General features: G+C 39.0%; 1 protein-coding gene across 3 annotated transcripts in view; it reads left to right on the top strand.

Moving 5' to 3' along the window:
• Positions 1-27,123, top strand: part of CNTN6 (contactin 6) — a 218,315-nt gene that overhangs the window by 148,341 nt on the left and 42,851 nt on the right. For all 3 annotated transcript variants that reach the window (XM_074957524.1, XM_074957523.1, XM_074957522.1), the window contains 4 exons: positions 3,287-3,471; positions 5,213-5,349; positions 9,674-9,803; positions 11,263-11,413. In XM_074957524.1, the coding sequence (XP_074813625.1) occupies positions 3,287-3,471; positions 5,213-5,349; positions 9,674-9,803; positions 11,263-11,413 (603 nt within the window). The remainder of the gene's footprint in view (positions 1-3,286; positions 3,472-5,212; positions 5,350-9,673; positions 9,804-11,262; positions 11,414-27,123) is intronic.

A 27,123-nucleotide genomic window follows, 5' to 3' on the forward strand; every position in this document is an offset into this window, starting at 1 on the left:
CCAATGGAGAAATGCAAACCTTCTCAAACGGCCCAGATAATGCAGATTCTATTTATGTATGTTAGGCCCATAACAGAAACACTGATCCTACTGTAGACTGCAACAGCAGTCATTTAACCTATAGTTTGGGTCAAAGAAGGTCTGCTGGAACTGCTGTCCTCGCAAATGAATTCTCTCGCTTTTGATAAAACTAGGCCACTCGCTTGGTCTAAGCCTCTACTATGAGAGAACAAAGTACTGTTGAGTATTTATTGCAATTACTAATGTAAATAGTGCAAAGTTGATGAGCCAAATGCTGAGTTTTACTTCTGTCATCCTGTAATAGTTCACAAGAGAGGAGAAATGCATTTCAAATCATGTTGGTACAAAGGAAAGGGGGGCAGGGTGGGGCAAAAGGAGATTTTGTCTTGAAAGATCCCCAAGGAAGTAATTATAAGGCTCTGGTTCGGATAAGGAAAACAGGAGGACATCTTCAGCTCAGGCCTTGCTAAACCTTTGAGTTAACAGATTGACTGCAGAGGCATTTTTCCACAGAGCCCTGCCTCTGGCCTTGGTGTCTGCTGAAGACTTTCCTTATTCATGAATAGTGATTGCTCAGATAAAACAAACCAGTAACCGGGTAGGAAATATTTAAATAATCATTTCTGGATAACAAAGTATGAGTGAATACACTTAATAGTTTTTCTTTTTTTTTGTCTTCTTTTACCGCCTCCCCCCAATGGTCCCTACTTTCTCGTCATCTTTTTGCCAGCTAACTCCCACCCCAGAAGATACAGTTTTTAAAAGTTTAGCAATTCACCTATTGTTTAATATGCAATACCATTTTTAAAAGGCTGCCATGGTCTCCTGCCTGTTATCAATGGTTTCAGTCAATCTATAGCAAGATCCACTCCAACTAATCTTTTTCATAATCTTGACCACAATAATGAGGGGACAGGCCTTTTCTGCACACTAACTGCAATTTTTACATGAGTTTAAGAAGCAGTGTGTTTTGCAATAATCCAGTGCATGGAAGCAGAGCCCTGGATAACAGTGAGCTGGTCTTCATCAGCAAAAAAGAGTATAACCTCCTGCAGAACCACAAATAATAAAAGCAATCATTTTACTTTGTAATAAAATTAATCAGTTTACAGCCACTGCTATCTGATCATCCAGAAGAGACTTGGGGCCCCAAAAGTGCTGTAGGTTACAATCCTGCACAACAAAAGAGGGCATAGCACATTAATTGTGGGCACTGATAAAATCGTACTTGCTTCTTCCAGGTGCTTCCCTTGCTACTGACGTTACCTCAGTTTTAATTCAGTTAAGACTCCTTCAGCTAGCTCTCAGCCATTCCCCAGTCTCACTTAGAGTAACTTGTTTAGCTACATTTGAGGGGTCAGATTAGAATCATATATATACACACTCAGGACTGTGGCTAAATGCCACAGTCAGGCCCAGAGTGAATTGCATATAGACTCACACTGGCTGTGTAAGCAGCATAGTTATGATGAAATACTAAGATAGCTGGATAGATCACGGAGTTCTCTAATAGCTCTTAGAGGGTTTTCAGCTAAAGTTCTGGTCTTGATGCTATACTTTTCTGTTTCATATAGCAGAAAGGAGCTTAGGTTATAAGTCGTTCTTCTGCTCAATTTATCAACTTCTGCCAGGACTAGATTGCTGAAAACATTTGCAAAGTTTTCAGTGCACCTGGTCTTAGTTTTGCATTTGCAATGGTACCCAAACCAAGTGAGGTTTGCATGATTTTGTCTTTCATTATATTTCATGGTGCGCTAACTGTAAATTGTTGTGTGCACATTTGTTTTTTCCTACTTAGATAACTATATTTCCATACAGATAACATTTGACCTCTCTCTCAATATAATTAGACACAGACTCATACACACTATAGCTTCTACTCTACAAGTGGATACAGGTCAGTGACGCTGACTCTCAGAGCCCAAGCTCTAGAGTCCTCCCTGCGAGGCGGGAGGGTCCCAGAGCTTGGGCTGCAGCCCAGGCCCCAACGTCTACACCGCAGTTAAATAGCCTGAGCCCTGTGAGCCTGAGTCAGCCAGCTGTGAGGTTTTATTAGCAGAACAGACATACACAATGAGGCTCCATGCAGGAGCAGAGATCTGCCCATGAAGATGGACATGCAGGATCGGGACATATACTTACTGGTCCCTTGGAACATGTATACAGCAAGTTACACAAAATATATTTGTTGCCATTGTTAATTTTAGTATGGAATATTTTCTGATGACATTACTAGCCACAGGGAAGAAAAATAAATAAAACCCTCCAGCATTCAGTCAAAGCCTCTTCAAAAAGCTGTTCCCAGTGTAACAGATCTTCTACAATGGAAAAGCAGCTTACTTTACTTTTCAGTACCATGAAAGGCAACCTTGAAATGCAAGACTATTAATATTTCAAAGTGTTCTGGTGACACAATAAATCATGAAGGTGAAGCGTGTATTGTCTGTGATATTACCAGAAACTCAAGAAGTATTTATAGCCTTGTTCACACTTGACTATTTTTTATCATATAGAATACATTGATCCAAACATAAATGGAAACGATAAAAAGCTATAAAATGCGAAACAAGGAAATATTCTCCCTTGTCTCTTTACCTTCTTCCTGACACAGTCAGTCATCCTCTTTTCCTGTTCTCTGTTCATTTCTCTTTTTTTGTACTCTCCCTTCACTACATCTTTTTATGTCCTTATTTACAGCTCTTCATTCCTCCTTTGTGTTCCTGTCTGAAGTTTCATCATTCTGATTAGCGAGGAGTATATGAAATGGTACAGATTGGTTGGTTTTGTTCTGAAAATCAACCAATAATTCAGATGCTTGCATGAAGATTAGCTGCCCTTTCAAGCTTTCTGAGCTCTCTCCTCCCACAATCTCCTTTCTCTCTCTCTCTCTTTCTCTCTCTCTCTCAGGTATCAGATGGCAGAATTTGGTGCTAAAAGTTGAGCAGATCTGGGTGAAGCAGTACTGGCTGAGGCTGGAATTTTCAAAAGCACTTAAGGGACTTAGGAACACACTTCCAATGACTTAGGAACACACTTCCAATTGCTGTCAATCGGATCTGTGCTTCTAAATCGCTTGGATGCCTCTGAAAATCCCATCCTTGGAGACCACTTCAAATAAAACTTTTAGAAATGTGCAAGTGTTTTTAAAATCTATTTAAAATCCTTCCCTCTTCCCCCTGGAGTTATTGTTAAGGGATTACACTTTATCTTTTCTCTGATGTATTGATTGAACTATCCCCACATCTAATGCAGTATAATTATTTAGTCCAGTTCCCAGTATTAGCTGGAAGAGGAGTGATGGACACCCATTGGCAAGGAAAATCAAACACTACAAATCCAAAGGAGTCCTTGAAATCCCAGATTTTCAGCAGGAAGATGAAGGCTTTTATGAGTGTATTGCAGGAAACATTCGAGGAAGAAACATTGCAAGAGGTCAACTAATAATCTATGGTGAGCAAATGGAATTGTTTTTACATTAGAGTATGTTAGCATTTCAAAATAGTCTGTACAAGACTAAGATAAGGAAGTCCGTTAGCCCCTTGCCAGGAGATATCAGTGAAGAATACAGTTTCAGGTTAAGCTGATTAATAAAAGGATTGGAGGTTTGAAATGACCTCTGAATTACAATTTAAACTTCAGCGAGTACAAGATATTGTGTATTAGTATCAGATTGAAAAATGTGGGCTGTGCCATGCTGCAGCTATGAAAGTTAATATAAGGCAGAAAGAAATCTCATGTATTTACATGAAACATTAAGGGATGGACAGAGAATTTACTCTCAGCCCATATCATGGGGGCAGCATGTAGCTGTGATGTCCCATGAACATAGGGAAGGAATAATTATACAATTATGAATGGAGTAAATGCAATTAAGATTGCAAGCTTATTAATTGTGCTTTGCAGTTTCATTCATAATTGTTGGTAGGCCATGAAATGTATATAAATAGCACAGATATTTTCACAAGCATTTTTCATGATTTTATAAGCAGGCTGGCATGATTTGTGTGATTTACTTCCTCATGCTTAATTCCCACACTGTTGCAGAATGTTCTGTCCATTCCCTCTACCCTGTGTCTGTCTGGTCTATTTAGACTAAATTCTTTGGGACAGGAACTGTCTGTGACATTGTGTTTGTACAGTGCCTAGCACAACGGGCTCCATTCTTGGTTAGTCCTCCGGCACTGCTGTAATAAATATGATTCACAATTAACAGTAAGCATGGTCACCTTTTACCATCTTGTTCTTTTATTACAAATGCACATTCCCAATGCAGGGACTGGACTCTAAGAGTGGTTTGCATCCAGGGATGAACAATTTGGGGACACAGAGTCAGGATTCAACCAATAACTAGCTGTGTATCAGGAATAACACTGAAGGATATTTTGTCAAAGTATCATGTTCTGATCATCCCCTGAAAATACAGTGATCTTTGTTAATTAAGGTAGGACTGCGATTGGCCCTTACAATGGAGAGTGAGATGGTATGTGCACAAAGAGACTCTCTATGTTTTGAACACGCTGCCCAAGAGTCTCTTACAGGAGAACACAGTGATGGCTCCCTGTGTATGCCTCTCAGGGATGCCTATCAGCTCAAAGAAGGCAAACAGTAGCAAGGAATAGGAGGGATTGTGCGCCTGCTCTCCTCTGTGGTAGTCTCTGGAGCAGGATCAACCCACCAGGGAGAGCAGATGTCATCATCCTGTCACAGTCCCCTAGTTCAATGAAGAGTTTACAGAGGGATATCTCCCAGTGCACCCCCCAAGGATGCAGTTTGTTATTTATTATTACTTAGGGTGATCAGATGTCCCGATTTTATAAGGACAGTCCCAATAGTTGGGGCTTTTTTTTCATATGGGCTCCTATTATCCCCCACCCCCGTCTGGATTTTTCACGCTTGCTATCTGGTCCCCCTATTATTATCTGTATTATTACTGTAGTGCTTAGGAGCCCCAGTTATATTCCAGGATCCTATTGTGCTAGCCGCTGTACAAACATAGAACAAATAGAAGGTCCCTACCCAGAGAGTTTATGATCCAAGTGTAAGACAAAAGACAACAGATGGATACAGACAGACCGGGGCATACAAGGAATCAATGAGACAATATTGGTCCACGTGAAAGGCTGTAAACTGAGCAAACCAAAAGCCTAGCTTCTATTTACAATGCTTTGCACTTTTTGTCTTGTTAATACAGCACTCCCTGAATGGGATAAAAAAATCCAAAATGCCTATCTGTCTCTCTATGACAGCTTGTTTTGGGAATGTAAAGCAAGTGGAAAACCAAGTCCTTCCTACAGTTGGTTAAAAAATGGCCAACCCCTTATGCCAGAGGTAAGATACAACATTTTTTACATTGTTTAGCAGATGGGTTTGACTTTGGCTTTTCTAAAAGAAGAAAAAAAAAAACCACCTGATCATTTTGTGAGTATTGTTGCCCCTTCTTAAGTGGAATTATCCAGTCTGTCTTTGAAGAAGGAGATGTTATTTACAGCCTGCCATTTTCTAATGGTATTCTTTTAATAAAAGAGGGATAAAATACTCTAAAGTCTCACTAATATTTTTCACCGTAGTTACAGTACATTGTAAATGGAATACTTCAGGCAACAAAATGTAGAATGTTATTGCTCAATGGACTAAATGGATAGTTTGCAGGTGAATGTACAGTGAGTGTAATAAAATATTCACTCTTTCACAGCACTATGCTTGCTGAAACGATCGTAGAAAGCTGCTTTCCACCCTAAGATTTATTCTATAGTATAGGTCCACTGTTTAACAAACTACTTCTTTCTGACCACATAGCTGGTCATCTCTACGTTATTTCTGCTTGTGTGCATGTGATGCTGTACCCTTCATTTTGTCTGAATAACTCAAAAAATGAGTCAGATGAAACATGCAGGGGGGGGGGGATTCAGCTTCTGCGTGAACTGTTTGTATTACTTTTTAAAAGGGTTTTTAAATTCATAAACTGTCTGCTATAAAAAAAGAAGAAGAAGAAGAAGAAGAAGAAGAAAAAAAATACATTGAGAGGATAGCAAACACCCTGCAGGTAGAACTAACTATGCAGAAGATATCTGTAGTCAGAGTCTCGACGAAAAAAGTGGATAAGTAATGTGATGTTGTTAATTAGTTAGCAATATACCAGCTACATAACCCCAGGCTATTCTCTCATCAAATTTTCGAGGTTGGATTGGGTCAGTACGTGGTTGGGAGACCTCCAAGGGGAAGAAAAAAAAACAGGATGCTGAAGAAATTGTTTTTGCTGACTCAATAAGTGGCACTCCTTCCTATGCATCGATGTAGTAACAAGAGGACATTGAATAATCTCTGCAACTAGCGTTATCTTTTACTATTAGGAAGTTACATGAAATGCATTGACTAGTTCACAAACATATATTTTATTTTAGATGCATACAGTATTTCAGCTGAGGATTCTATTACATACTGTAACGCTGTATGGTGCACTCTAAATTCTATGGAGACAGTGTAGCCCGTCTCAAGAATATAATAATAAAACAAATCTGTTGCTTCCAGACCTGCATTCAATGATGGGATTTATATTCTGTTGCTGTGGGTTTCTTTCTCACTGATTCATTTTGGAGAGAGTACTCTCTCTTGCTTTCTGGTATTCTACTTTACAGTGTGGCTTTTACTGTCCCTGGAGGATAGTGATAGTAAGACTTGAAATATTTGATTTTAAGTTATGTTAGTAGTATGGCGCCAGTTTTATTGAGTGCTGAGGAAAAGGGAAGAAAAAAAAATTGTTTAAAGCATAGAAACAAAAATGTGGGCCAAATTTATCCCGTGTGTGTGTGGTCTTTTTATTTGTTTTGTTGTTGTTGTTTTTACTTCAGCAGCACTACACTGTTGATTAAATTGGCCTAGTAAAAGCTGAAATTCAAGCTAAGCATATCCAGCCTCCACTAGATGATCTGTGCTGGCTGCCTGTTGGTTTCCAGGTGAAGTTTAAGGTTAAGACTGTCATGTAAAGCCCTAATTGACTTGGGACCTACCTACCTAAAATACTTAATATTTTACCCTTTGATAAAAAGGATACCAAACTGTAGTTATGGATCAAATTGTTGGACAGTAACTATGTGTTTTCACAAATTAAGTATATTATTAAATGATCCAAAGTTGGAGGACTAAATGTGCTTATCAATGGAAAAAAGTCCAAAATTTTATTCTGATTGTGAGGATCTGGTTGTTTTCACATGACTCATGCCTTAAATGTTTTAGGCAATATTATCTAAACTGCTGGACACCTGAAATGTTTAACTGATGACTGAGGTCAGGCTTAAGGAGAGTTTATTTATTTAACTAACAATAAGAAATAACGTTGTGTGCTGTTTTGTAGCCGTGTTGTTCCCAGGATATTAGAGAGACATGGTGGGTGAGGCAATATCTTTTCTTGGACCAGCTTCTGTGGATGAGAGAGAGACAAGTTTGCAAAGACAGTCGTGATGCTGTTGTAATCTAGCCTAGCTGTATTCTCTGTCTTAGTCTCTTCAGCTGCTTCTCTATGTGGGAATATGTGAGTGTTAGCTGGGGCAAAAGATCTATCTGGCTTTAAGATTAAATTCGATAAGTTTATGGAGGAGATGGTATGATGGGATAACATGAGTTTGGTAATTAATTGATCTTTAAATATTCATGGTAAATAGGCCTAATGGCCTGTGATGGGATGTTAGATGGGGTGGGATTTGAGTTACCCAGGAAAGAATTTTCTGTAGTATCTGGCTGGTGAATCTTGCCCATATGCTCAGGGTTTAGCTGATCGCCATATTTGGGGTCGGGAAAGAATTTTCCTCCAGGGCAGATTGGAAGAGGCTCTGGAGGTTTTTCACCTTCCTCTGTAGCATGGGGCACGGGTCACTTGCTGGAGGATTCTCTGCTCCTTGAAGTCTTTAATCCATGATTTGAGGACTTCAATAAGCTCAGACATAGGTGAGAGGTTTGTCGCAGGAGTGGGTGGGTGAGATTCTGTGGCCTGCGTTGTGCAGGAGGTCAGACTAGATGATCATAATGGTCCCTTCTGACCTTAGTATCTATGAATCTATAAGTGGCACAGCATAGTGTCCTGCAGGTTGTGTGGTATATTTATGATTTGTAATAAGGTAGCCTTTGATCATAATCCTTAAATCATTAAGGGAAAGTCTAGAGAACATACAGGCAGAGTGAATATTGGCAAACATCATATTAGTTCCATGATTTAAAGAAAATGAGAGGGAAGGTTTATTTGGAGGGAATTAGATAAACAGCAAGGGAAGTGGAGAAAGCATTGAAGAGAGGAAGGTGAAGAGAGGGGAGGAGAGGAGAGAAGGAGAAATGAAGGGAGTATTATGGGCAGGTGGAGTGAGGCTGAGGTAAGTGACTGTTAAGGAGGGCGAGTGACTGTTAGAGAGGGTGTGTGAGGGGTTGGAGCAAACAGCCAACCAACAGAGAGGAGAGAATGTCCAAAGTAAAAACTGAGAAACAGTCTGTTGACATCATAAATGTCCAAAGGCCCCTAATGCAGCTTCTTCTTCTGTATCTGCTCCTGCCTGCTGAGTTTCTGGCTATACTCTGGAGCTTTTCTCTTCCCCAAATCCACATGGATGGAGGGGAAGGGTGGAGTACATGGGGAGGGGTCTCCCTTCAGATTTCTGTCTCTCAGGTGCTGAAGGGGGTAAACCCCTCAGGGCCTCATTTTCCACCTCCTCCACCTCTGTCCCTGATGCAGCTGCTTTGGTCTCCACTTCGTGTTAAGCATAAGCCTTTAGCTCGCAATGCAGCAATGCCTTTAAACAATGAGACTTCAGCATGTGCCCATAGTTAAACATATGTTTAAGTGCTTGGATGAACTGGGGCCTTAAAGCTAGAGCTGGCCGAATAACAAATTCTTTGGTTTGCTGGCAATTTTAATAAATTGCCAAAGAATTCATTTTGGGTCAAGCTAAAAACAATTATTTAAAAATGTTTGGCAAATGAAAAATTGAAATCAAAACATTTGACCCCTGACTAATTTTTTCAAACTTTTTTATAGGTTTCAGAGTAGCAGCCGTGTTAGTCTGTATTCGCAAAAAGAAAAGGAGTACTTGTGGCACCTTAGAGACTAACAAATTTATTTGAGCCTAAGCTTTTGTGAGCTACCTCCCACTTCATCGGATGTATCTGATGCTGTAGCTCACGAAAGCTTAGGCTCAAATAAATTTGTTAGTCTCTAAGGTGCCACAAGTACTCCTTTTCTTTTTGCAAACTTTTTTATGTGTGTATTTATTAAAATAAATTAAAGAAAGTTTCTAAAATAAAGGTAATTTAAAATAGAAAAATAAAATATTTTTCTTTTTAAGTTTTTTTTAACTGAAACAATTAAATCAAAATCTAGACAAATTTGCAAAATATGTTGGTGTTGCTGAATCTGAATTTTTCTCCCCAAAAAATTTTCATGAGAAAAATTTTGCTTAATTCCTCTTATATCATTACAGCCATCATGTAACCTTTATTCTAAGGTATATATCTGAGCTAAGCTACTTGGCTTCTTTATTTTATTTTTTTTTAATTTTCATAGTGTTTTAATAAGCATTCAAAAGTACAAAATCTCAGCTTCTGACTCATGACCACCAGCTTTTATGTTCACTTCTTGAGACAAAATGTTTGCTTGTTTTTCCTTTATTAGGAGAGAATTCAAATAGAAAATGGAACTCTTACCATAGCTATGCTGAATGTATCAGATTCTGGCCTCTATCAGTGTGTTGCGGAAAACAAATACAATACAATTTACGCCAATGCTGAGTTAAGAGTGATAGGTAAGTAAATGAGTCAGCTAGAATGTAAAACTAATTTCGAAATTCTGAAAGCGAGAAATGAAGAGAGCTGACTGAATACTTCAAACACAGCTTTTGTGGACTATTTGAATTCCACAAGGCTGTTTAGTTCAGCTATGTTTGTATCCCTTACTTTTCGCAAACATTTGGGCAAACGTGTTTTGTTTGCATGAATGTTTGGGGGAAAGGATGTTCTTTATCAGTATTTTCATGTGAGCAGCATTTCTGTGGGTGAACAAGGGTGCTTATTGTGTGTTATTCCTTACTTACTGGAATTAGTATTTGTTATTCTTCAATTTAAAAACATCAGTCATCATTTCAAGCGAGCAAAAAATGTCATATGATTTAAGCAAACAGCACAATTAGTGCATATAATCTCAATATGAATCTCAACAACAGGCTGAAATTTGTTCACATGTGATGAAATTCATCCCTGTACAGAGAGTCATTTTGCAGCCTATACAACAATCAGGTCCCACTTCAGCCATCAAAACACGACCTCCACTTGCACTAAATGTTGCGTAGGTCTTGTGCTGCTCCTCGCAGCAAGATTGAATTTCACCCACAAATTATTTGACAAATACCTATGAATAATGAATGGATTTCATACATCAAGATCAGATCATGAACAGAAAAAAAAAGCTAATTGAAAAATTTATTTGCAATGAATAATCTACATTCTAGCAATGAATACAATGGACTAGATTCAGGCATAATGCAGTTAATTCTGCTCAAGCTTTTGGTATGTCTACACTGCAGCTGGGCATATGGATTTGTAGTTCCTGTAGACATATCTGCTTTAGCTTTTAATCCAGCTAGCTTGCTAAAAATAAATTGAAGATGCAATGGTGTGGTCTTCAGCATGGGCTACACAAGCCTACCTGACCCTGTCTAGGTACACACTCACTGTGCAGCCTGTTAGAGCTCTGCTAAATCACCTCATTCCTGATCTAAAATAAACATTCCTTCCAGTCCTCAGACTGTCCTAAGCAAAGCCTACCACAGAAAGTTGGGCTATTCTCATCTTTTTAGAAAAAAGAAAAGGAGTACTTGTGGCACCTTAGAGACTAACAAATTTATTTAATGCTCAAATAAATTTGTTAGTCTCTAAGGTGCCACAAGCACTCATTTTCTTTTTGCGAATACAGACTAACACGGCTGCTACTCTGAAACCTGTCAGCTGGTAAAGTTCATGAAACCCATCTAATCCTTTTGTTTCCAGGTGGACAAAATTCACAAAAGGCAATATAAATAGAAGACCTCGAAACAGGTTTAAGTTCCTAGAGTTCAAATAAAAAACTTGAATTCAAATCTGCAAAGGCAAAAAGGCAATTGGATTCACCCACTATGTTCAGCAGAGAGAAAAATTCAGAAAATTAATTTACTTTGTCAGCTATATCATGAGTTTCTTCATTTTTTCCTTTCCTTTTCTTTTTTGAAGCTTCAGCCCCGGATTTTTCCAAAAATCCTGTGAAACAAATGTCAGTTGCTCAAGTTGGGGGTGAAGTTACCATTGAATGTAAACCAAATGCTTCTCCCAGGGCAGTTATCAACTGGAAAAAGGGCACCAATGTTCTGCGACAAAACAAAAGGTACTTTGGTAAACTGATTGCTGAGCTGTTTGGGGTTTTTTTTTGTTTTTGTTTTTTTTCTGGTATCTGAACATTGGTAAGTATCACTTTTGACAGCTCATTGCTGGCATACTCTAATGCTGCAGGCCTATTCATCATGAACTCTAGCCATACATTCTAGATAAAAAGCTGATTGACAACAAAGCTGGGTTAAATATATTTGGGTAACTGTAAATTCTGTCTGTGGGACACATGCTTTGCTTTCTTGAACAGCTATAGCATTGCAATATTCTCTGGGCCATCTCTTCTTACCCCATGCAAAGCCTGATTGAATCAGCTGCATGGTAGGGAGATCAGTGGAGCTTTGAGTGGATGAAATCTACCTCGTGGCTCCAGATCAACTGCACAGTAGCTGGATAGGCTGTACTGTGACCCATGGCTACATCATTCACTGTCTGTGCCTTTAATACTTAAGCAAGGAGATTTTGCCAATGGATCAGCAAAGCAGTAGAGTCACTTGCCATGTGCTGGCCCTTCTGCAGGAGTCCTCCACCACAAACTCCTTTCTTTACCTTGAGCCACCCATGTTCATGCCTGCCTGACACCCTGGGTCCTAGCATGGATGACCAGCCTGTGCTGCAACAGCTAAACTGCTATTTTTAGCACACTAGCTTGAGCAGGTTTAGCATAAGTCTGACTACCTGCTCTGGGAATCATACCTCCCAGCTGCAGTGTAGACATACCCTAAGATTTTAAGGAGAGATCTACCTAAGATTTTCAATCACCCATACAGGGAAACATCTATCTATCTATTTCAGGGTTAATAAATCCTGTTATCTATACTTAAATTTCCATAACACTCTTAAATTATAATTCATTGGCATTACACCAACCAAATGTACAATGTGGAGATGTGTCTCCATGTTCAATATTGCAATTGTGCATAATGGCATTAAATATAGGAACAGAGGGCCTGATTCTCCATTTGTTTGCACTTTGTGTACTCATTTACACCTGTACAAAGTGAGTGTAAAACACCACCAAATCAAAAAGAGAGCACTTTGCATCTACTTTGCACAGATGCAAATCATTACACAAGATAAAGTCAGTAGAGAACATGGCCCAGAGACTGTAATATAAGATGCTATTATACAACAGAAGTTCCTAATTATTTTTCCTCTGAGACAATAGCAAAGAAGCAATCTTTAAATTATGGGGAAAACATTCAGCTATTACTTACTATAGTACCGTTTTAATTAGTGTTTAGCCAGATCTTTCAGATGGTTGAACATAGTGTATAATCTAAAAGTAACTAAGTCCCTGGCCAAAATGCTACTTCTATAATATGCAGAGAGAATGATTGGGCTTCCTTATGTACAGTAATAAGGAGATAAAGACAGCCTAAACTTTATAGCACCAAGGTCTGCACTGGCAACGAGGGTCCCATCTGATTTGCATGTGCATGAGCATGTTATATATATAAGTCCAAGTAAATATTATGGCTGTGTGCATGTATGTTTAATTTTATATATCTATATCTATATCATTATTAACTATTTATATACACAATATATATAATGTTAATAATGATATAGATATAGATATATAAAATTAAACATACATGCACACAGCCATAATATTTACTTAGACTTATATGTTCCCTGATAATGTTAAATTATTAATAATAATTATAATAATCTTGCATTTATGGGCATCCATCCTGAACAGCTCCAGGCACTTTCACTAAAATAAGCCAAAGAAGTATAATTTCCATTAAAAAGGCAATAGTTGGGTGTTTGAATTCACCAGCCCCCCCATTCCTCGCATGCAGTTAAAGCGTATCATTTGGACATAAGGTAACATAGTAACCAACAATCGCTTGTAAATTGCTCCTTCTCTTGATTGTTAAATGATAAAGTAGCTGTTGCCACAATTTCAAAGATGATAGAGATAGTTCTCTGTAGTAGAACTCTTCCAGAAGTACCATAGCATGTGAGGTAGCATACAGAAAATGAAGTAAGGACTTGTCAGGGTTTTTTTTTTTTTTTCTCACCTAGCAAAATCATATGTATCTTTACTTATAAAAAAAGGGGGGAAACATCCCCTCTAGCTTTTTATATGTATATTTTAATACTAGCAGGACACAAAAATCTGACCTACTTTAACTAAAGGTTACCTGAGTTTCTTTCCCTATTTTATTGTGCAGCATTTATAATCTCCACGGACCCCTTTTCTAACCTTTCTGAAAAGCTGGTCATCATATTATCTGAGAAAAAATATCATTCACAGTTCTGACAGGAATGTGATGATGGACAAGTTGCTAAATAAGTCAAACCACATAGCTCCTTTAGGATGATCTAGACAAATTAAATACTTTGTTAAGGAGATGGGGCTACCAAACCTTTGGAGAATATTTTGCCTTAAAGGAGAAAAGACACTCATTTTCCCCTCATTGTGTGCTTGCTCATGATTTGATCTATTTCTGATGGCTATGCATAGTATTATCATGTCCAGTTACTCCTTTTTTAATATCACATGATCTGAAAATGTTACCTCTTATTTATTTTATCTCCTACATATAAAAACAAAGAGATTATTAGGCAGAACTGACTAATCAACTGAGACCCACCTTCTTGTTCTGTCTATAAGAGTATTTTCAAACCTTGATTATAGATGTTTGCTCAAACTGTGAATAATGAGGAAATGGGGGGGAAAGAGTGATTTGTACCTCAGATAAAGCAAGTTTTGAACTCTAGACTTTGATCCTGCACAAGTCATTAGGAGCTTTGCCATTGACCTCAAGGGTGCAGGATCAGGACCTAATGAAAACTTTGCTATATATTACAAGTTATTTTCAGCTAAAACAAGTTGGTAGATGGGAATCTTATCCCAGTTGGTCATCTGTGAGAGATGCTGTTTCCTGAATACAAGGGTAAGGGATCCCAAAATGCTGTAAACACATACATACATGTCAGGTTTCAGAGTAACAGCCGTGTTAGTCTGTATTTGCAAAAAGAAAAGGAGTACTTGTGGCACCTTAGAGACTAGCCAATTTATTTGAGCATAAGTTTTCGTGAGCTACAGCTCACTTCATCGGATGCATACTTGCATCACTTTAGATCTAAAGTTCTAAGTGAGCTGTAGCTCACGAAAACTTATGCTCAAATAAATTGGTTAGTCTCTAAGGTGCCACAAGTACTCCTTTTCTTTATACATACATGTGCAAATCACCTCCCCTCTGACAGGAAGCCTGCTGAGGTAAAGCATAGAAAGCATTTAATAAGGCAAGAGGAAGGATTATATTAATTGTACAGCTGTTTCAATGCATTAATAATCAGTAATAAAACTATTCATAATTTTAAAACTCCAGATTTGTTTATGATATTTTATTTTTTTAGGAAACAATGCAACTGGACAAAATATCGGTCTAGCAATCTACAAAGGGAAGCATTATTTTACAATATCTGTTCCCAGTCTGACTCGTAAGCTAAAATTTTATTCCAGTTCCATCACTACAGACATGAGGGACATTATCTATCCAAAATCGAAGCTCCAATACTTGATGGACTTTCACCATTATTTTATATAAGGTTTTCAGTATTTACCATGCACATTATTGCCATTTATCAGAGGAGGAATATGAGGAAATCCTTTAAAAGAAGAATTAGATGCTGGCTTTTAATAACCTATCTAAAGAAAACTTAGACAACTGAACAGATGTTGTCATTGCAGACTTTTATTGCTGCCTAATAAAGATTATCCAGTAATTGCTAAAATCTTACAGCTGACCTTTGGAGTCTTAAACTCAGAGAGATCTTCCCATTTCCAACATGGTGTGTAGTGACCCAGAAGGTTTCATTAAGTAAAGGATTTCAATCTGTTTATAGCAAGGTATTTCATTTGAACTATGCCACCAGCCTTCTAAGCAGGAGGGTTCTTCCAGGGCTCTGTGTTCTGATGTACAGATTTTATCAATTCCTTGTGTCTGGAAAGATCTAGCTTGCACAATATTGTGAGAGTAGAAGGGCCTCGTTCTTATTTACACCATTTACACCATTTTTATGCTAAAATAATACATTTGGTCTTGATGCAATTCGTCCTTATTTACAGTGATGTGACTCAGACCCCGGTCAGGCCCAGCATGTCAAAAGTTAAAATATTTATAACATCTGATGAGTAGACATGTCTCCTTAGGTTTTTGTTTGCTATTGATGCTTTGGATGGTTTGGAGGTTTCTTTGGAAGGGGGGTGTTGTTTTTTGCTATTTGAGGAAGAGGGAAAAGATACTGTGGTTGGGGGTGTTTTTTTAGCTAGAAAAAAATACCAAACATAGATACCATGGAGGAGGAAGAAAGGGATCATAAATTTCCATTTTAAGGCAAAGGTTTTCTAATGAATTTAGTGCTCATGGAAGATGCTGTGTTGAGAGACCTCAGAGCTGAAATTCACTGTTCATAGAACAGATACAAGATAGTCAGCAACAGTGTAAACCACCTGCATGTTTGCTAACGTAATTTAACCCTGACCCTACAAGTATTAGGTCCAGTCCTACAGCACAGAAGTATTGCGTGTTACACAACTCAGGGAACACCTCAACCAGGTGTCCTCAACCAGACTGATGTTGGGCCAGCCCTCAGCCCCTAAAGGCTTTATTTATATGTATTACAATAGTACCTATAGGCTCTAACCAAAATCAGAGCCAATTGTGCCAGGCACTGTACAGACACTGAGCAAGAGACACTCTAAATAGACAAGACAGAAGAGCTGGTCAGGAATTTTCAGTGAACATATATGCCAAGGGAAAATGCAGTTTCCACAAAATCAAAACATTTCAGTTTTGCCAAAAACATATCTTTTGTGTGTGTGTGTGTGGAGAAAAAAAATGTTTTGTTTCTGGTTGAATTGACCCAAAGTGTAATATTTCATTTTGTTTAACTGACTCAAAATATTTAGTTTTGAATCAGTTAAAGAAAACATTAAAGTGCAGTTCCCTATCAGCACATTGCTTTATGTCTCTTGTAGGTCAGGCCCCCATTCTCTCCTGTTCACCAATGGCTACTATGCTCCCTGGAGGATTACATCTCATATAATGCAATGCAGACTCCCTTCTGACCAAGCTGCATGGTACATCATGGGAATCACATGATTTCAGATGCATCATGCAAGATGTAATCTGGCCAGGGTATCTGGCCTTCAGGGGAGATTAGGGGCTTCAGGCTCTTAAACTACAGCTCCCAAGAGGCAATGCACCACAATGGGAAAATGCAGATTATTATTGAACTGACTTGAAATGAGGCATTTCAGGTCAGTTCAACAAACGGAAATGAAATGTTTTGATTTCAGAATGTCAAAATGTCACAATATTTCATTTTGATTGAAAATGGTGAAACAAACCATTTCAACATTTCCTTTTTGAAATGTCTGTTCCACAAAAATAATTCAAAATATCAGTGTTTTGCTTTGATTTGTGATGAAAATGAATGTTGAAATATCTAACAAAGGGTTTGAGGAGCAAAGAAAAGGCAAAGTGATGTGCTGAAGGTCACACATGAGAGCAGTGGCAGAAAGAAATAGACCCCCCAGGGCTCCTGACACCTAGTTTAGTAGCCCAGCCAATAGACCACACTGCCTCTTGCACCCTCTGCTACCAGTGGGGTGGGATGGGACCTTCTGTGCTGACTTTACAGTTTTACATGGGAACAACCATTCTCACTATATTTCAGCACTTCTGGCTTTGGGTTTTTCTAACAAAATGTTTAATGAACATATGTGCACCTACAAAATAGTTTGGGTTTGTGTAGTTTCAATTTTGGGGCCTGGTTTCAGTGTGTTCTCCTTTATCCTTGCTCCTCCTTCAGTAGTAATTTTTCATAGCTTTGATACTTCCCTTTAACCCAGTATCTTATCAGTGTGTATACTTGTAAAGAAGAAAGTTCATTTCCCCTTCTAGTTTTTAAAGAGAGCAGTTGAAGTATTGGCATTAGCAGTCAGAACAGTTTTAGATATCTTAGGCAGCATCACTGTAAATCAACATGAATACAGATTAAGCTTATCTCTTCATGACATTCTAATTTGATTTAGGGAACCAATGGAACTGATTCCGCATCTGTTAAATTTGATTAATCACTTCAGTTCTATTCTTAGCTAACAAGTGAACTGACAGAAATCAAATACATAGATTTGCCTGCCTATTTCCAGTGCCCATGTCTTGCTCGTTCTGAAACCATCTATTGAGATATGAAAATGCATGCAAAATCTCAGATTGCTGGACAGAATCACCTTGATTTTACTTCTAGCAGAAAGCACTAAACATTTAACATACTCTGCTAAACTGACAACATCATAATTACGTCTCTTTCAAGGGAATGCTGATAACAGTAATGAGTATTTGAGTTGTAAAACTATATTTCACTGTATGAGCACAGTGACTTCTCTCTTTATATGGAAGGATGGCAAGTGATGTTTTGTGGCAAAAATATGTAAGAAGAGGGGATTTATAGACCTTGATAATATATTTATCTGTTAATGACTCTATTGTTATCCTGTTTGTTGTGAATTATGTACAATTTTAGCCTCAATTCTACAAATACTTCTCCACACGCTTAACTTTGCACCTCTGAATGGTGTCATTGAACTCAGTGGGTCTGCTCACAAATGAAAAACTAAGTATTTGCAGAAGTGTTTCCAGAAATAGGGCCTTTGGTCTAACAGCAAGGAATGTGGGAACCCAAAGACACTGACACCCAAATCCAAAGACTGTGACAAAAAACGTTGTCTGAAAAGTTGTCCTTTCATAAGAAAGTTGGGAAATTGCTCAGATTATTCCAAGATTTGTCTCTAGGTTCAGTCATTGTTCTTTCTGTATCAGTCTCTCTTTCCCTTAAGATAAGAGAGAGGATTGCAAAGTAGAAGGAGCACTAGCTCTGCCTGGAGTGCTGGCATGGAGGGAGACAGAAAGACTCCAGGCAAGGCTAAGGCCAAAAATATAATAGGGTTCAAAAAAGAATTAGATAAGTTCCTGGAGGATGGGTCTGTCAATGGCTATTAGCCAAGATGGTCAGGGATGCAGCCCCACGCTCTGAGTGTCCCTAGATTCTGTCTGCCACAAGCTGGGAGTGGATGACAAGGGATGGATCACTCAACGATTGCCTGTTCTGTTCATTCCCTCTGAAGCACCTGGCATTGGCCACTGTCAGAAGACAGGATACTGAGCTAGATGGACCATTGGGTCTCACCAACTATTGTCATTCTTATGTTCACAAATGGGTGAAGATGATGAGAGAGAAGAGAGATTCATAAATCCCAAGGCCAGAAGGAACCATTGTGATCATCTAGTCTGATTTCCTCTATAACACAGGCCTTAAAACTTCCCCAAAAAATTTCTAGAGTTTATCTTTTAGAAAAACATCCAATCTTGTTTTAAAAATTGCCAATGATGGAGAATCCACCATGAACCTGGTAAATAGTTCCAATGGTTAATTTCCCTAACTGTCAAAAATGTATACTTTATTTTCAGACTGAATTTGTTTCGTTCCAACTTCCAGCCATTGGATTTTGTTATACTTCCCTGCTAGACTGACAAACTCATTATAAAATATTTATTCGCCATGTAGATACTTGTAGACTGTAATCAAATCACCCCTTAACTTCTCTTTCATCCTCAAGATGTTTTCTAATTATTTAATCATTCTCATTACCCTTCTCTAAAATTCCTCCAATTTTTCAACACCTATCTTAAATTGTGGTCACCAGAACTGCACAGAGTTCTGGCATGGTAGCAGCAGGGCCAAATTAAGAGGTAGAATAACCTCTCTACTCCTATTTGAGGTGTCCCCTATTCATGCATCTAAAGATCACATTAGCACTTTTGACCACAGTTTTGCGCTGGGAGCTCATGTTCAGCTGATTATCCACCACATGCCCCAAATCTTTTTAGTCCTCCATACAATAAGTATGATCACATTCTTTGTTCCTAGATATACACATTTATATTTAGCCATATTAAAGGGCATATTGTTTGCTTGCACCCATTTTACCAAGAAATCCAGATCGCTCTGTATCAATCAATCATTTACCACGCCTCTAATTTTTGTCTCATCTGCAAACTTTATCAGTAATAATTTTATGTTTTTTTCTAGATCATTGATAAAAATGTTAATTAACGTAGGGCCAAGAACCAATCCCTGCAAGACTTCACCAGAAACACACTCCCATTTACAATTCCCCATGTACAATTACATTTTGAGTTCTCTGAGTTAGCAAGCTTGTAATCCATTTCGTGTGTGCCATGTTGATTTTATATTGCTGTAGTTCTTTAATCAAAATGTCATGGGATACCAAGTTAAACACCTTAAAGAAATCTAAGTATATTACATCAGCGTTATTACCTCAAAGAAAGATAGCAGGTTACTTTGACAGATCTATTTTCCATGTTGATTGGCATTAATTGTATTGCCTCCCATTTAATTCTTTATTAATTGAATCACATATCAGCTGCTCCATTATCTTGCCTGGCATCAATGCCAGACTGACAGGCCAATACCTACCGCAGTCATCATCTTCACTCTTTTTTAAATATTGGCACAACATTGCCCTTCTTCCAGTCTTCTGGAATTTCTCCAGTGCTCCAAGACTTATTGAAAATCAACATTGAGCTCCTCAGTCAGCTCTCTTAAAACTCTTGCATTCAAGTTATCTGAACCTGCTGATTTAAAAATGACTAACATTAGTAGCTGCTATTTAACACCCTGCTGAGATCCTATAAACAGAAAAAAAGTGTTTTTGTACGATATGACTAAATCATTAATTCCTCCCCCCGCAAATGTAGAACAGAAATATTTATTGACAATAGGAGAAGAATGAGCAGGGATAGGAAAAGAAAAGGGAAGATCCTCCTTTTTTTCTTATCCTATCACTTTTGTTTCATTGTTCCCCTTTCTTCCTTTGCTGCTCTTTCCATCTGAAACCACTGCACTGAAACTTAATGAGAATGCAGAATGGCACCCAGATAGCTACTTGACCCAATGAAATGTTTGCAGCCTGCTGATATTAAAACAATAGTGCAACCAAAAGCAATAAGAAAAGAGCCTTTTCTTCACCTTCCCCCTCCTTAGAGAGCTTCATAATGGAACAAGCCAATAAACCTAATTTTATCTTATATCACTACTTCTTAACATAACATGTTTAGTACAGCAGCTAGCGCGAGCGTCAAATAGGCAAATGAACCATATGTTCTCATGCTTAAGGAAGACTGACAACCTGCATAATAATTGACATGTTACAATTTACCTTCTGTGTGTTGTCTTTGTAAAAAAGTTCCAATTCAGCTGCTGGGAGCCTTGTTAAGGTGAGCTGTACCAAGGGGGATGCAGTACCTGCTGAAAATGTCCCAAACAATCTGCCACTCTTACCATTTCATATGGAGTTGTAACAAGCTCAAATCCTGTGAGTGTCACTGATGAGCCCCCCTGGTCACTCTTTCTGAGCTTCATACTCAGCCCTTGATTCATGAATATAAATATCATTGATATTTAGGGCATGAGCCAAACGAAATCTTTCCATTGACTTCAATGGCCTTTAGATCCAATCCATAACTGGGAGCTCTGCATCATGGAGAAGGAGAGTTTTAAGGAGGGTAATGAATTAATATTGTGAATGTTTATGGTCAGTGGAGGCTTGCATCATGGGATGATTGGAGGTGGAAGTAGAGATAAGATAATAAGAGATGATAGATTATATTGACTCTAAGTATGTCCTGGAGGAAGGAAGAATCTCTCTGGGAGTGAATTCACTCCCACACAAAGGGTCACATAAGGCTCACTTCACCATTTAAATCCCACTTAAGTCCTGTATTAATGGTTTAACTTTACATCAGGACTGAGTTTGGTCTTATCAGTGGCAGTATCTGAACTCATAATAATGCCTGAAACATCATGAAAAATAATGATCAGTGGTGGACACGGTCTCCCACAGTATTCTTGTCAGCAAGTTAAAGAAGTATGGGCTGGATGAATGCACTATAAGGTGGGTAGAAAGTTGGCTAGAATGTCGGGCTCAACGGGTAGTGATCAATGGCTCCATGTCTAGATGGCAGCCGGTATCAAGAGGAGTGCCCCAAGGGTCGGTTCTGGGGCCAGTTTTGTTCAATATCTTCATAAATGATCTGGAGGATGGTGTGGATTGCACTCTCAGCAAATTTGCGGATGATACTAAACTAGGAGGAGTGGTAGATACGGTGGCAGGTAGGGATAGGATACAGAGGGACCTAGACAAATTGGAGGATTGGGCCAAAAGAAATCTGATGAGGTTCAACAAGGATAAGTGCAGGGTCCTGCACTTAGGACGGAAGAATCCAATGCACCGCTACAGACTAGGGACCGAATGGCTAGGCAGCAGTTCTGCGGAAAAGGACCTAGGGGTGACAGTGGACGAGAAGCTGGGTATGAGTCAACAGCGTGCCCTTGTTGCCAAGAAGGCCAATGGCATTTTGGGATGTATAAGTAGAGGCATAGCCAGCAGATCGAGGGACATGATCGTTCCCCTCTATTCGACATTGGTGAGGCCTCATCTGGAGTACTGTGTCCAGTTTTGGGCCCCACACTACAAAAAGGATGTGGAAAAATTGGAGAGAGTCCAGTGAAAGGCAACAAAAATGATTAGGGGTCTGGAACACATGACTTATGAGGAGAGGCTGAGGGAACTGGGATTGTTTAGTCTGCAAAAGAGAAGAATGAGGGGGGATTTGATAGCTGCTTTCAACTACCTGAGAGGTGGCTCCAAAGAGGATGGTTCTAGACTATTCTCAGTGATAGAAGATGACAGGACAAGGAGTAATGGTCTCAAGTTGCAGTGGGGGAGGTTTAGGTTGGATATTAGGAAAAACTTTTTCACTAGGAGGGTGGTGAAACACTGGAATGCGTTACCTAGGGAGGTGGTAGAATCTCCTTCCTTAGAAGTTTTTAAGGTCAGGCTTGACAAAGCCCTGGCTGGGATGATTTAGTCGGGGATTGGTCCTGCTTTGAGCAGGGGGTTGGACTAGATGACCTCCTGAGGTCCCTTCCAACCCTGATATTCTATGATTTCATGATTCTACGATTCTATGGAATTAGATCTAATAATAGCTGTGTAGGCACTCTGTCAGAGGGTAAGTGAGATTTTCTCTGGAGCTCCTGCATTGTTAATGTCTTTCAAAAACAGCAGGATTTACTAGCAAATAGGGGAAATTGGCAGGCTATCCTTCTGACAATTACATTTGACATTTACACTTCTACTTTCACTATAGAATTCAACAACCAGTGGAAGCCGATTCTTTCCCTGTCAGTAGAAAGCTATATTATATTTCTTCCTACTGTGGATTCTTGGCTCAGGTTCCCAGGTCTGTAAGGACTTTGTTTCACTGTGCCCCCTTCACATGGCAGAACCATACTGAAGAAGCCTTCGACCTCTCTTGGCCGGACTATGAGTTTTGGTATATGACTGTTGACAGCATGGGAGGATTATTCCTCCTCCCTTGTGCTAATAGAAGGTAATCTTCTCACTGTAGCTGCAGCTTTCAATAAGGTGGCAGTCAGCTGAGTGGGTGGTACTGAACAGGTTGGGACACTTGAATTGGTCCTTGATTAGCTATGCTGCGTAATATTGATTGCTAAATTTGTAGTTGGGAGTATTTTTTTCTTCCTACACAGATTGCCTGAAAAAGGAGTGAGTGAGTGTGTGTGTGTGGGGGGGGGGGGCGGAGGGGAACAGGAGTTGGCTTCCTTGGTGTACTTTTGCAGGAATTGCTCGTGGTTTCTATATTTATTGATTTTTCTTTGAGCAGGCTGGCTAGTTATTTTTCATTTGTAGGATGGAATGTTTGTAGTTTGGGTAATCTGATCCTTCACAGACACCCGAGGAGCTAAGTATTGTACATATTGTCACAACTTTGAGGTTGGGCAAGTACCCTGGAACAGTTTCGTAATCTTCTCTTGGAATGAGAAGATAGGGTGGGGCTAGACAGAAAGTGGGGACATAACTAGTGTGGATGAGCCTTAATACTGAGAGCTTGTCCTGCAGTTGGGACTACAGGGGTGTGAATATAAATGCTCAGCAAAGTATTGAGATGTAACTCCTCCATGGGGATGTTGCGTGTGCAAACACAAAGGTTCTTAGTTCGCATTAATTAGTCATCTTCTAACAGGACTAGATTAAGGTGAATTAGAAAACTTATTTCACACCCACGTATCCCCATGCTGGAATTACATCAGAGCACTTTGGTTCACACAGTTATTCACACCTCCATAGTCTGAACTGTGGGGCAGAGTATATAGTGTACATAGTCTGAGCTCACATGAAGACCAGTTTTCCCCTTCGGGAAAGACCAGGATGGGGAGTTGCGGTTTAGAGCAGTGGATTGGGGGTGAGGATATGCTATAGATAGCCAATATTAATGGAGTGGAAGACAACAGGAATTTGGGGATGCTGAGTAATGGTTTTATTCAGGCTGAGTTAAGCGTTTAATGGAGTTTCAGCCAGTGGCCTTTAAACCAGTTATTTGTGTGGTATGGTGATGGGATGTCTACGCTACACAAGGACTGACCAAGTGGAAAGGGCCAACTAACCCTGTGACAGGGTGCACCTCAAGGAGAGTCATGGCTGATAAGGCCTACTTGCTGATGAAGCCCAGATAGGGGAAGAGCTGGGGCAGACATAAAGAGAGGAAATTGGTGTTAGGAGTGGGGCAGGGTAACAAGCATTGTGGAGAGGGGGGAAGCAGTAGATGTGATATATCTTGAATTTAGTAAGGCTTACAAGACCGTCTCAGAGGAAAGCAAACCCAAGGAAATATAGCCTAAATTAACCTATTATGAGGGGTGTACAACTGGTTGTAAAATCATACTCAGAGAGCTGATATCAATGGTTGACAGTCGAGCTTTAAGGGCATATTGAGTAGGGTCCCACAGGGATCCATCCTGGGTCCATTTCTTCCCAATATCTTCAATATGATTTGGATAATGACACAGAGCATACACTTATAAAGATTGCAGACAATACCAAGCTAGGAGGGGGTGCAAGTGCTTTGGAGGACAGGATTAGAATTCAAAATGATCTTGACAAACTGAAGAAATGGTCTGAAATAAATAGACAGAAATTCAATACGGACAAACGCAAAGTAATACACTTAGGAAGGAATAACCAATTGCACAAATACAACATAGAAAATCTCTGTCTAGGAAAGAGTACTTCAGAAAAAGATTTTGGAGGGTTATAATGTATTGTAAACTAAATAGGAGTCAATAATGCAAAATTTAAAAAAAGAGCAAACAGATTCATAGATACTAAGGTCAGAAGGGACCATTATGATCATGTAGTCTGACCTCCTGCACAATGCAGGCCACAGAATCTCACCCACCCACTCCTGCGATAAACCTCTCACCTATGTCTGAGCTATTGAAGTTCTCAAATCATGGTTTAAAGACTTCAAGGAGCAGAGAATCCTCCAGCAAGTGACATCATCCTGGATGTATTAGTAGGAGTGTTGTAAGCAAGAAATAATTCTTCTATTCCACTTAGCACTGTTAAGGATGCAGCTGGAGTATTGTGGCCAGTTCTGGGCACCACAGATTGAGAAAGATGTGGACAAATTGGAGAAAGTCCAGAGGAGAGCCCCCGCAAAAGATGAAAGGTCTAGAAAACATGACCTATGAGAAAAGTTTGAAAAAGTGTGTTTTTTTAGTCTGAAGAAGGGAAGACTGAGGGGAGACAGGATAACGAGTCTTCAAATATATAAACGGTTGTTATAAAGAGGAGGGTGATGAATTATTCTCCTTAACCACTGAGGAAGTAATGGGCTTAAATTGCAGCAAGGGAGATTTAGGCTACACATTAGGAAATATTGCCTAACTGTCATGGTGGTTAAGCACTGGAACAAATTACCTAGGGAGGTTGTGGAATCTCCATCATTGGACATTTTTAAGAACCGGTTAAACAAACACCTGTCAGAGATGCTCCAGATGATACTTAGTCCTTCCTCAGTGCAGGGGACTGGACTAGATGACCTACTGAAGTCCCTTCCAGTCCTACTTTTTGATGATTCTGTGATTTACCCAGATGCATCAGGGTGCTTTGTGTCATATGTATTTTGTACTGAACAGTGAGTTGCTGGTTAACAATGGACCCCACTATAATTTTTTTTTCTTAGAAAAAATTAAATTAGGTCACTGCACAAATGACCTTATGGGTTGTGTTTGGTTCTTCTGTATGATTAAATGGGGGACTTTACTAACTTATCTTTTATGGAAACTTAGTTTCCTCACCATATTGCATTTTGCCTTGAAGCTTTATCATTCAGTAAAACTCAATTCAGATGTCTGTCTATATTTGCATAAAAGAAATATTTGTCTTCACAAATTGTACATAGATCCTACACCCCAGGTTATGTGAAAAAATAGTAAAAATAAGAGACCTTGCTTTTTAATTAGCAAGGAACAATGCTGTGTTATCGCTTATTGTGATTGCTTTATAATATTCTTTATTTAAATATTTTAATAACCCTGTTCAGTTAGATATTGTAACTTTGTTTTGATCCAAATAGTAAACATTGGTTTTAATGGTATTTATTTTGTTTGCAGTTAATTGTGCCATTTGATTTTGAAGCTCATTAATATCAGCCTGCAGATAAAGAAAGTTTTCTTTTAAACATAGTTTATTAAATAGCAATACTATTAGCAAACAAATGAATACTCTGTATGGGATAAACAGGTACAAAGATCATTAACATATAATATAAACAACTGGATCTAAGATGGAAGTCAGTAGAACCTTTTAACTAAAACCAAAGCTGTCATGAGGCACAATTCATTCAGTTAGCTAAATTTAACTCTAAATGAAACCTTCGAAAGTGTAATTTGACTGACTTTAGCGAAGTTACTTGAGAATCTGGCCCACTTTTCTATGTTTCTCTTGCTTTCTGTTATACTTATCCAAATCACTGTAATCCAGTCCCTCTCTCATTTGACTTCTAAATATATTCACCTGAATTTTGAAAATGAGGCTATTAATTTGGGTGCCTAAATATGGATTTCTGAGCCTACCTTTAGGCTCCTATTTTTAAAAATCTGGTCTCCTGGCCTAATTGGTAAATGTAGTTACCCTGATTGTATATGCAATTCCGATAATTAAATTCACAAATGGCTAACAAATACACAAATGGCTAACTTTGTGCATAGGGCTGGATTAAACCAATTTAGGCCTATTGGCACACCACAACATGGGTCCCTGCGTAGTTTTCTCCCAGCAACATCACCCCAAACCCCCTTGGAGTAATGATAGTAAAGTGGGCACTTTCTGTCCACAAAGTGACTACAAGGATACTCTTCCCTCATACTTATCTCAGCAGCTAGGGTTGATGGGCTTGGATGGATGTGCTGACTCTGTTGCTCCCTCCTCCCACACAGGGTCCTCTGTTTGGGTGATGTTGGTAAGACCAAGCAGAGCAGTTGGTCTTGGTGTTAACAATCTATTGAAATGCATGGGATTGTGCACACCAGTCTCAACTGTTGTTCCAGCCTGTCTGCAGACTCAGGCAGATGTTGCTGGGTTGATTATGATTGATTCACAGTTTAAAGCTTTTCATCACATCCCTGCGGACTAGAAATTACTTCTCCCCCATCCCCAAAATGAAAGCAGAGATTCCATTCTAATCATATAATTCCAGTTCTGTAGTCCCTAGTCATACGCCTAGAGTGCCTATT

The sequence above is a fragment of the Natator depressus genome, chromosome 7 (assembly GCF_965152275.1).
Source record: "Natator depressus isolate rNatDep1 chromosome 7, rNatDep2.hap1, whole genome shotgun sequence".
Taxonomy (NCBI): Eukaryota; Metazoa; Chordata; order Testudines; family Cheloniidae; genus Natator; species Natator depressus.